Source organism: Stenella coeruleoalba (genome assembly GCF_951394435.1).
Source record: "Stenella coeruleoalba genome assembly, chromosome: 19".
NCBI classification, from domain to species: Eukaryota; Metazoa; Chordata; class Mammalia; order Artiodactyla; family Delphinidae; genus Stenella; species Stenella coeruleoalba.
Genome location: NC_137165.1, coordinates 49,193,443 through 49,204,657, shown reverse-complemented (window position 1 = coordinate 49,204,657; position 11,215 = coordinate 49,193,443). Strand labels below are relative to the sequence as shown.

The 11,215-nt window shown below is 59.8% G+C and overlaps 1 protein-coding gene across 1 annotated transcript; it reads right to left on the bottom strand.

Annotated features, from left to right (window-relative positions):
- Positions 1-6,447: 6,447 nt before the first annotated feature.
- On the bottom strand, positions 6,448-9,417 carry ARHGDIA (Rho GDP dissociation inhibitor alpha). Its single transcript, XM_079904067.1, has 6 exons — positions 9,325-9,417; positions 7,587-7,803; positions 7,401-7,484; positions 7,061-7,137; positions 6,917-6,980; positions 6,448-6,789 (listed from the first exon to the last, which is right to left on the bottom strand). The coding sequence occupies exons 2-6, from the start codon at positions 7,774-7,776 to the stop codon at positions 6,590-6,592; spliced, it is 615 nt and encodes a 204-aa protein (XP_079760193.1). The 5' UTR covers positions 7,777-7,803; positions 9,325-9,417; the 3' UTR covers positions 6,448-6,589.
- Between the last annotated feature and the right edge of the window lie 1,798 nt (positions 9,418-11,215).

The window sequence follows — 11,215 nt, the reverse complement described above, 5'->3', positions numbered from 1 at the left end:
CGCCCCGCCCTTATAACTCAAGCCGCAGAGCGCGCGCCCGCCCGCGCCCACCTCCGATTGGCCGGTGGGCTGCGGGGCCCGCCTCCGCCGCTCTCGCATTGGGCGTCCACACTGGCCACGGCCCCGGATTCGGAATCGCTACGGGCACCTCCCTCGCCCTCGCCCAGGATTGGCCAAGGAGCTCGCGCTCGCACTCTTTCCCGGCCTCTCATTGGTTCCTGACGGAGAACTTTCTCTCCCTGGCCTTGTGACTGGTGGCTTTCTCCTACACCTTCAGCGGGTCTGGAATGGCTGCTACCTTCGGGGGCCTGGGCTCTGCGACTCCTGATTGGCCGAGACATGCGCGCACCCCGCGCGATCCTTCGTCGAACGTGGCAATGGGGCGGAGTCCCCAGCTGAGGGGCGGAGCCGCGCTTGCGCCTCCGAAACCCCTCGTGTTGCTTTCTGACTGGACCGCGTATCCCCAATTGACACCGCCCCCCAGCTCTGCAGACTGGAAACTGAGCTGACGCGCTTCCGGCGCGCGTGAGGCGCGTGCGGCCCCTGCAGTGGCGGGGCTCCGGTTCGGGCGTCGCCCCGGGGGTCTCAGCGGGCGGCTCGGGCGCTCCAGGTGGCGGCGTAGCGAGGCGCAGGGGCAGCGCGCGGGGGGCGCGGGGAGGACCGAGGCAGGACGCGATGGGGCCGGCAAGACTCGGCTCGGCCCGGAATGGGGCCGCCTGCCTTGGTGAGAGGGTTCAGGGCCGGCACCGTCTCCTGCGGCACCTTCTCTCCCTCCCACCGGCTGCCAGTCCCACGAAGCAGCCCCTGGGTCGCTTTCAGGCGCCCGGGTAGACCCGCGCCGTCCACTAGGGGGGTCGCTAGCGGCCACCGAGCCCTAAAATGCGGCCGAGCAGCGTGACTGGGAGTGAGCGTAACACGCACCGGACGTCAAGACTGAGGACGGGAGGGGAGTGTACGATATTCCCTTGATGCCTTTTTATATTGACATGTTGAGATATTTTGTATACGATGACTTAAGTAAAAGTATTAAAGCTTTTTTTTTCCTCCAGTTTTTTTCTTTAACGTGGCTTTAGAACATTTAAAATAACATACGTCGCCCAAATGTTGCTTCTGTCGGGCGGCGCGGCTCTGGACGGAGCAGCTCCTTTTCCTTCACAGCTCAAAGCCTAACTCTAACCCCACCCCACCCCCGTCTACACTCTCTTCTTCATTTGTGTTCACTTCCTCGGTTGTGAAATGCCAACCCCACTGATTTTCATTCATCATCGATTTAATAACTTGACAGGAAAAAGGAGGACACGCCCACATTAAATGTACACGTTGGCACTATAATAACATCCTGATTTCAGAAATGGTAAAACATAGAAAAAAAGATGTTTTTGTACTTCTGAGAGTTTGCATTTATTGACACGTAGCTCCTGAGGGCCTGTCTTCTCATCTCTTGTGGTACTTCCTCACCTAGAATATGAATTCCTGAAGGTCAAGACCAGGTTCTCTGTGCCCCTCCCCCAGGGCCAGTAGAACAAGAGTCAGTCAGAGGTGGTTGTAGCTCCTGGGATGCCTGTCTACCTCACAGAAGGCACTGTACAGGAGCTGGGCCTCAGGCAACGAAAGGCTATGAACATGTGTCTCTGCAGCTGCAGCCTCCACCCCAGTTCAGTGGGGTCCTGGCCCGCTGAGTGGCAGTGATTCAAAATAAGCCATCACAGGCACCCTCTGCTCTCTGGGAAAGGGTGGGAATTGCCTCATATCTCCTGCCCTATCTCCCAACATTTTTGTGATTGCCATGACCCCGATTTACAGACCACAATTTGGGTCTGAGACAAGGGACATTTGTACCACGTCTAGATTTCAGAGGCACTCATGAAATCAGAGTTTAGATGCCTAAATTTTTGGACTTTAGTTTTTTCATCTGATAGGGACAGAGTGAAGAGATACCAAGATGTTGATTAGTTTGTGATGGTTTGGAGGCAGCTTAGCCTCACAGCATACGGTAAAGTAGTTACAAAAGATGAGAATACTGGGACCAAGGGGAGAACAGACCAGACGCAGGACAGCAAGGATCTGAGTTGCTGGCTGTGGTTGACTCTCACTCTGGTTCAGTCTGGGCCTCCATGGCCAAAGCCAAGGGTAATTGGGACACACCTTGATGCAGGTGATGACAGGCCACTGTTCTGCAGCCCAGGTGAACCCAGCCAAGTCATCGTTCTGTGAAAACCAGGGCTCTGGCCTGGGCAGGGCACGGTATTTTCATGCCTTGCCTGCATTGGTGCACCTTCTCAAAGCACGTCCGCAGGGAAGTGGGGTTCCCAGAAAGCTGGAGGGAGGCCATGTTTGTGGATGCCCCAGGTCTCCAGTCTCTGGGGTTGGTCAGTAGTTGGGTGAGGTGCAGGGGTGCATCCTTCCCCCCAGGACACAGGCCAGGTTCACTGTACACCTCTGCAAGCCTTGGCCCTGAGGGGAGGGCCAGCGTCTGTCTTTTTCCTAAGGCCACTCACATGCCTTTCATGGGCAACTCTAGGAAGAGGCGACGGAGCCGTGTTCACTCTCATACCAGTGCCCTGAGCTGGAGTGCACCTTTGGAGAGCAGAGCCCCAGTGGCTGTGGCTCTGGCATCTCTCTGAACCCAGTACAGCTGCTTCAGGATGTCCTCCAGGGGTCTCTCACGCCCAGAGGAAGTGCTCATTAAACACTGGTTGAACAACTGAGTGGTAAAACATATTGATAAAGACTACTCTCAAAAATAGAGTTCTTGGGGACTTCCCTGGTGGCGCAGTGGGTGGTTAAGAATCCACCTGCCAATGCAGGGGACATGGGTTCGAGCCCTGGTCTGGGAAGATCCCACATGCCGCAGAGCAACTAAGCCCGTGCGCCACAGCTACTGAGCCTGCACTCTACAACCCGTGAGCCAGAACTACTGAAGCCGGTGCGCCTAGAGCCCATGCTCTGCAACAAGAGGAGCCACCCAATGAGATGCCTGCGCACTGCAACGAAGAGTAGCTGCCGCTCGCCACAACTCAAGAAAGCCTGCGTCGCAGCAACGAAGACCCAATGCAGCCAGAAAAATAAATAAATTAAAAAAAAAAAAAGATTCCACGCTTCCACAGCAGGGGGCGCGGGTTTGATCCCCCGTCAGGGATCTAAGATCCTGCGTCCCGCCTGGTGTGGCCAAATATTAAAAAAACAAAAAAAGTTCTCAGAATAAAACAACTCCCTTTCAACCCAACTGGAGGCATTGAGGGAGTTAACAGCTGGCTCCTGGACACCCAGGAAGTCCTCCTGACTGCAGGTTTCCACTGTGGAGCAGGAGCAGGGTAGTGAGGGCTGTGCCATGGGCCACACAGCCCTGCACATGGGTGAGCTGGGACATAGGAAGAAGGTGCAGTGGTTGAGCGTGGCCCTGGTGGACTGAAGTGGACCCTGATTGTAAAGTATGACAGTGCTGGGCATGGAGAAGATTCTAGCAAGCTACAATAACTGGTGAGTAGTCACAATAAAGGCGCTGACCTGGTGTCCACTGCCACTCTCCTCAGTGGAAGAAGGGTCCATCTAGGGGATGGCTGAGGAGGCAGAAGCTTGGGGATGACTAGGGCTATGGACAGAGGGAGGGAGTGGAGAGGAAGGGTCACAGGCACTGGCTCACTAGGGCAGGGAGCCCAGGCCCAGCGGCACTGAGCTGTACAGACAGGTTTGGGTTTGGGGTGGAACCAGAAGGATCAGGTTAGACTTGGGACCTGAGAGACACGTCATGCAGGTCCTGCAGGTGCCACCTCATGTAATCCTTCACCAGAGGAGGAACGAGAACAAAGTCCTGGCTGTTGGCAGCGTGTCTGTGCTACTTGGCACTTGGGGTCTGAGTTCACATATCAAACCAAAGCTTGGAAAATCCAAGAGCTAGTAGGCCTCCTGGCTTGCCGGAGCCTCGGAAGGCCCTCGCCCAATAAACCAAACGGCTGCCAGCACAGGCTGACCCTAGGTTTGAAGATTTTCACTGGACCTCTTAGGAGGTGGACAGGGAGAGATAGAGCGGCTGTGGCTGGCCCCGGGGCTCCTGCAGACTGAAACTTGTAGCCACCGCCTGGGAGCCTTTCCCCTCCAAAGGTAGAGCTGTTTCAGAGGTAGCTGTGTCTGAGTTTAGTGGGAAAGGCCTTGGGCCTCGGAACCCAAGCTGTGCAGTCTCACTACCTCCCCCTGCCTCCAGCAGACAGTCCTGGGAGAGGCTGGTTAGGGTCCTTGACCCCTGTGGATTCCAGAGCTGGGGGGTACGGCTCTTGGATTTACGTCTGGGCCAGCTGCTGCACCAAGTGGCATTTTATCCCATTACCCAGCCCAGCGCCCAGACTCCAAAATCCCACCAGGGCCCTGGTAAGGAAGGCCAGGAGATAGCCAGCCCTGTGGGTGCCATCCTGGCATGACATGTGGTCACTGAACTGCGGGTGGAGGTGAAAGGGTACCTCCGAGTCCATCCCAGCTGGTGATAAGGTCCTGGGAGGGCTCACCCTACTGATAAGCACTGGGAGGAGTGCAGCCAAGGCGGGATCAGGGAAGCGGCTGCCTAGGTGTGACACATACCACTCTCCTCACCGGCTCAGCACAAAGGGAGATTTTGCAACCAACACTGAGCCATAAAAGGGAGTTTCTGGAACCGACACTCCGGAGCTGGGGATTCCTAACTGCCCTTTCCTGCCTTAGGGCTGGGAAAGGGTGTGTTAGGTACTGGGTGCCCTTGGAGGTGATGCTCTGAGGCAGCACAGTCCCTGCTACCCCAAGGTCCTGAAGAGACCCTGATGGTCAGCGGGACTGGCTGTGGAGCATGCATGGCCCTTGGCAGTCCTTCAGGGCTCGCTAGGTGCTCTCTTGTACCTCCATGCAGCGAGGGTCCCCCTCTCCTCCCGTTCATCTCACCTTACCAATCCCACCTTTGGACCTCTGGCCCTGCCTGGCCCTACAGGGCACAGGGGCTTGGCCGGCCTTCCATGTCACCCTCCATTGGCCCTGCTGCCCATGGTGCCAACTTCTCCACCTTCCTACCTAGCTTGGAGTCCTTATCCCAGGTCCCTTGCGACCCAGTCATCCCATTTGTTCCCAAGTCTTCAGCACGATTCCTCTTCTCTGAGGCTGAAAGTGTTCCCTCCCAGAGGCTCAGACAGGGCCCATGAGTCGGGTGCCGGAGCCACTCTGGACACCCCACCGGGTCCAGGGCCTGACTGTGCCCCGCCCTTTCCCCACAAGAGCTGAAAGGGTAGCACTGGCCTCGCGGGCTGACATGACTAAGAAAGGGCTTAAAACCCATTATCCTTCAACAGCCACAGGAGCAGTGGCGACTGCACCTGGCCCCTGGCCGGCCTCTGGGTGCCCTGGGGTAGCAGAGGAATGGGGCCCCACTTCCCCTTTCCCACCAGGAGACGACCAGCAGACACCCTGGCTCCTTAGGGGGAGTTTATTTCCCGGTCAGAAAAGGAGAAGCAGGACAGGCTCTTGTGCGTTCTAGGCCCGGGCCTGACCGGGGAGGGGCAGGGTTGGGTGGGGGGCACAGGGGACGGCTCCAGCTGTGCAAGCTTGGTCCCACAGTTGTCCTGGCTGGGTCCTGGTTGGCCTGCTGGGGATGGTGGCACCGAGCCTGGGGGCAGAGGCAGCAGGCCAGTGGGCCCAGAGGACGGCACATATGGAGGCAATAAATACCGACAGGCCAGGCACATGACTCCAGGCCGGCAGGCCCAGGCGGGACAGGTAAGGCTTGGCCACTGGTTTTGTCTGCTGAGGGCTCTCTCGTGGGGCTGTGGGCTCTAGGCACTGCCCACCGGGACAGAGAAGGCAGAGGTGTGAGGACACCCAGCCTCCCAGATGGGACTGGAGGCCGCTCAAGGTTTGGCATTTGGCTTTCCCAAGCCCCTGGAGCCGTCCCCGCAGCCCTGGCCAGGGGGAGGGGGACTGGCCAGGCCCAGGCAGACCGGGGAGCAGCAGCAGCACATCCCACACACCTTCTCGGGCCACGGGGATCACAGACAGGGCAGGGACTGGGGGAGACCACATGCTCATGCAGACACGGGGTTAGGAGATTAGTGACGCCCCCTCAGCACACGTTCCACATGTTAAGGCATCATGGTTAGACGGTTACTGACAGCGATGGATGGACTGACCGGGGAGAAGTGAAAGCTGGAGGACGACCGGCCCAACGAGGCCCCACGTGGTACACCCCACCCCCACCAGGAGGGCGTGCCAGAACACGAGGTGGGGCAACAGAGAAGGCCCAGGGGACCTAAGCCCCTCTGCAATGCCTGGCTCCCTTGCCAGGACCTCAGGTCGGGTTAGGACAGTGGGGAAACCTCAAGGGATACAGAAGGGGAGGTGTAGACCTCCCTCCCCACAGCACAGGCGGAAGCAGCAACAACACTAGACCACCGAGGAGGCTGGGGCCAGCAGGCTGGAAGGGTGGAGGAGGGACAGACAGGCCGGCCAGGAGGCAGACCAGGGGGAGTGGCGGCAGCGTGGGCGGGCCCTGTCAGCACTTTGGTCTGGGGTCGGGAGGGGTGGGGAGGGGCATGTCCGTCCTTCCGTCCGCCCGCCCTGCCCACCTCCCAGCCACGGCTCAGTCCTTCCACTCCTTCTTGATGGTGAGGTTCCACTCCCAGGACAGGTGGTCAGTCCTGTCGTCGTCTGTGAAACGGGACTTGATGTTGTAGCTGCCTCGAGCCAGCATGCCCTTGGGGGCCTCCTCCATGGGGGTCAGGAACTCGTATTCCTCCGCCCGAGGCCCATAGCTCCCCACCATGTAGTCGGTCTTGTCAACTGCGATGCAGAAAAGGCGTCAGTCAGGGAGCAGAGCTGGGTGTTTCCTCTCTCCCTCCCGATCCCTGAGCCCCTGGGTGGCCACCTCCCTCCTGGGGGCTCGGGCCTGGCGCCCACCCTCACTCACTCTTAACGCCTTTCCTGTACGTGTGCTGGATGTACTTCATGCCGGACACGATCTCTCGGTTCACCTGCAAGGAGGCACCCCAAGCAGGGCTCAGCCAGGATCCCCAGCCCCAGACCCTGGCACCTCCCTGAGCCTCCTCCTTACCCGGAAGGAGATTTTTATCCTGTATTCCACACCTTCCTTCAGCACAAAGGACTGCTTCTTAAAGCTCTCCAGATCACCTGCATTTGACAGGAACGCCACACTAGGAGGTTCAGCCAGGGGAAGCCTCTGGCCCTGGTGGGGTGCCCCTTCCACCCGGCGCCCCCACATAAGCCTTGGCAACCCAGACCTAGACCACACCAAAGCCAGAGCCTTTTAAGACCACTTGGCTACACTTCTTGTGCTCCCCACAAGAGGGCGCCAGCACCCCAACAAACTATTTTTAGGGGAAGCAGCAGGGTGCCAGGCAGCCCCAGCCAGGAACCTCAGAGATGCCACTCACCTGTCAGGTCCAGCTCCAAGGGGCCCGGGGCGGTGCTACAAACCAGAATCAGTCGGGTCACCACAACATTGGGGACATTGGGGTCTGCAAAGTGACAGCAAGTTAGAGTTTCACCAGTGGGGAAAATAGTAGCAAACATCCAGAAAAGCGACAGGTGTCCACACACACCCACCAGGGCCCACTCACCAGCGGACACGGCCACACGGCCCAGCAGGGCCTCCTTGTACTTGCGCAGACTCTCGTCGTCCTTGTCCAGCTCCTGGATCTCCTGGATGCTCTTCTGGGCCGGGGGCTTGTAGTTGACCGAGTGCTCATCCTCCTCGTTCTCAGCCGCAATCTGCGCCAGCTGCTCGGCTGTGGGCTCCTGCTCAGCCATACTCACCTCTAGCTAGGTCTGGGACACCTGTGGGCAGGGTAGCATGGGCTGTGGCATCTCGGAGGGACCCAGTGTTCCCCCTCCTGCCCCTCTGCAAGTCCCCCAGGTGATCTGCGTCAGATCTCTGCAGGTGGCCAAGCCCCACCTGGGCCCAAGGAGAGGTGCACCTTCTGTAACAGGAAAGCAACGACAGCCAGAACTTTGAAAAGGCCCCAGACACTGGCTCCTGAGGCCCAGAGGGGCCACACTTACCTCCTTGCCCTGCCTACCTCAGGGGACCCCACCCCAGGTCCAGCACCCAGAGCTAAATGGAACCTGCAGCCTGCTCCTAGGGGAGACCAAGCACAGCTCCCCTGCTGCCCAGGAAACAGCAGCACCCTGGTCCCTCCAGGCAACATCAGGACCAAGTCCTGCTGCTTATTCTGAACTGCCCAGGCCCTTGCCTCAAGGGACCCCTCCTGCTGGGTCCTCTCTAACCAGAGGGTTCCTTCGGACACGTCCTAGCTGCAAACCAAAGCCTTTGTGCAAGACACGGGTCAGTTCTGTCTCACCCTTCAAACACAGGACTCTCCTAAAGCTCAGATGACAAGGCCAACCTCAGTCTCACAGGTAAGTCCTAAAATGGCATGAGAGATCCTAAGTGTCTGCCAACCGTATCTCCAATTGTGAGGGTCTGCGACCTAGAATTTGCGAACCGCTGCAAACATGTGGTAGTCTCAGGACCCTCCTTCCGGACCCTGCCCCAGAAGAGCCCGCAGCAGTGCTGACAAAGCGAGGAGCAGCGATGGGGCAGCCACTGGGCTTCCTTCGGTAAGGATGACCGTCGCACCCCCTAGAATCCCTGAGGAGTATCTGAAACCCGCTCAGATCTAACCTGGAGGTGCAGGAGGTGGGTCAGGGCCACCAGTTGCCAGTAAAGATAGCCAAGGCTGGGACCCGTGCGAGGATCAGATCTTACAAAGGGCCGCTAGGGACCCGGAACCGCCCGGCCGCCGCAGGCAGGGTGGGGCCGGCCCGCTTTTCCAGACCTCCCTGCTGCTTCCTCTGGAATTCCTCTAGAAGACTCACGCCCTAACGCCACTCAATCACGGCCGCAGGCGACAGGATCCTTTAAGTGCGATGGCGCGGCCCGCACTTCCGCAGGGCCTGCAATCTGGGCCGGGCGCGGCCCGGCGCGTGGGGTGGGGCGCGGGGACCTCACCGCCCAAGGGAAGGGGCGTCCGGCCTGGCCCGGGCCCGCGCGCACCAGCGGGGAGGGGGTCCTGGGCACGAGCGGCGACCACAAAAGAGGCCTGCACAACCCCCGGATCCCGCCCCCAGCACCCAAGCCCCCGCCTCCGGATCCCAGCGCCCCGACCCGCACGTGGGCCCGCCCTACGCCCAGGCCACCGCTCGCTGTCAATGCCGCCCCCGCCCGGCGCAGACCCCTCGGCTGGGCTGGCGGGCGGGGCGGGCGGCGAGAACAAAGGCGCGGCCCCGGCCTCCTCCCCCGCGGCCGCCCCGCCTGCCGCGCCCACCGCGCTCGCCAGCCCCGCCGCCCGCGCTCACCGGAGGATCGTCCTCGCCGCTCTAGCGCTCCCTCCCGCACAGAATGACGAACCTTGCCGCCCCGCCCGCGCGCGCCCGGCCGGCCACTTCCGGGGTCACGCGACTTCCGCTCGCGACGGGCGGGCTGCGGAGAGCGCATGCGCGCGGGCCCTGGCGTCTGCGCGCCGCCGCCATCTTGTGGGCACGGCCTCGTGGGCGCGTCCTGCGTGGGCGGTGCGACGGTGGGGACGTTTACGGGGGCCTATCCCGTTGGGGCTTCTACGCCCTTTGCCCCAGGCATTTTTTGGACCCGGGCATCCCCAGGGGTCAGCCCGCAAGCTGAAGGGGCGGGGCAGTGTTACAGTCTCGCTGAGCCCCACGCGGAACGTGGGCGCGGCGTGGCATTTCCGCGAGGTGCTGGAACGCGCGTCTGTCAACGGGCGCGTCTCCCACGGCCACGCCTCCTTCTGTGGGTATGCAGCCGTCATTCTGCGAGGACAAACGGGCCCGGCCTGTCCCCTCTAGGAGCCGGGGTCAGCGGATGGCCGCCGTCCGGCCTGAGGCGGCCTTCGCGCCCAGTCGCTGCTGTCCGGCCTCCTGGAAGTTACCGCCGGACGTTCATCCGCGGGTGTCGGCCTGGCGCGCCCTTCCAGGAGAGGGATCGGTGCGCCTGCCGAGCTTTTCGCTCCTTCCAGACCAAGTCAGCATGTGGTCGCCCTGCCAGGAGCTCCTGACCCAGACGCCACGGCCGACCCGGGTTCTCCAGCCGCATGGCGAGTATTGGACACTTGCCCATGCGCTCAACCCAGGAGCATTTTGCAGCTCCAGGTGGGGCCCATGATTTGTGACCAATGTGGTGGGCCTGGCGGAGCCCGCGCCGCCAATGCCCGCCAAGCACCCCACTTCCTCCTCCTCCTCGCGGGGTCTGAGCCCCCAAATGTTCAACACCAGAATCATCACAAACACACACCCCTAGATTGCGCGTAGGAGGGCCTTTTAGGCCATAGAACTTAATGCGAAATACTGACCTTGGTATCTTTTCGAAATGTCTTAACTTTTGATGAGTATTTGCGAGTTTTCTGTATCTAAGAGTCTCACTGGCCCCTTTACGTGTAGGAAGTTGAGTTGGCCAAAGACAGAGCATTCCAGTATGGTATTTATTCGGTGTGTGCTTCTGAGGCTTCCTGCCACTGAAAACCGCGATGCTAGAGCCAGCTGTCCTGCTGCACTGCTGAATCGCTGGTTGAGCAAAAGTTTGCTTTCCCATAACCCAAGTGCTTTTTGAAAAATACCACACTTGTTATGTTAGTCACCTATTGCTGGGTAAAAACCTACCCTGGAATTTAGCAGCTTAAAACGACCAACATTTACTATCTTGAACAAGGATTAGGGAGCTGCTCTGCGGGGTGATTCCGGCTCCAGTGTTGTGAAGTTGTGGTCAGCTGTGAGCCTGGGACCTGGTCTCAAGGATATGCAGTGGGCTGTTGGCTGGAGGGTTTAGTTCCCTGCTGCCCACAGCTTCTGGCGTCTCTATAAGGCAGTTGGCGTCCCCCAAGTGAGGCCTCAGAAACAGAAACAGAGGGACTTTCCTGGTGGTCCAGTGGGCAAAACTGCACTCCCAATGCAGGGGGCCAGGGTTCAATCCCTGGTGGGGGGACTAGATCCTGCATGCCACAACTAAGAGTCCACATGCAGCAACGAAGATCCTGCGTGCAGCAAGAGAACGCAAGCAAGGGAAACAGAAAGCGCCAAAAACAAACCTGCAGTGTCCCTTACAACCTAGTGTCAGAAGTGCCATCGCTTCTGCTGTCTTCTGCTGGTCACACGGACCTTCCCCAGTACAGCGCCGGAGGAGAGCACAGGAGCATGAGGACAAGGAGGCGGCCCACCACATGGACCAAGCTAGAAAGAA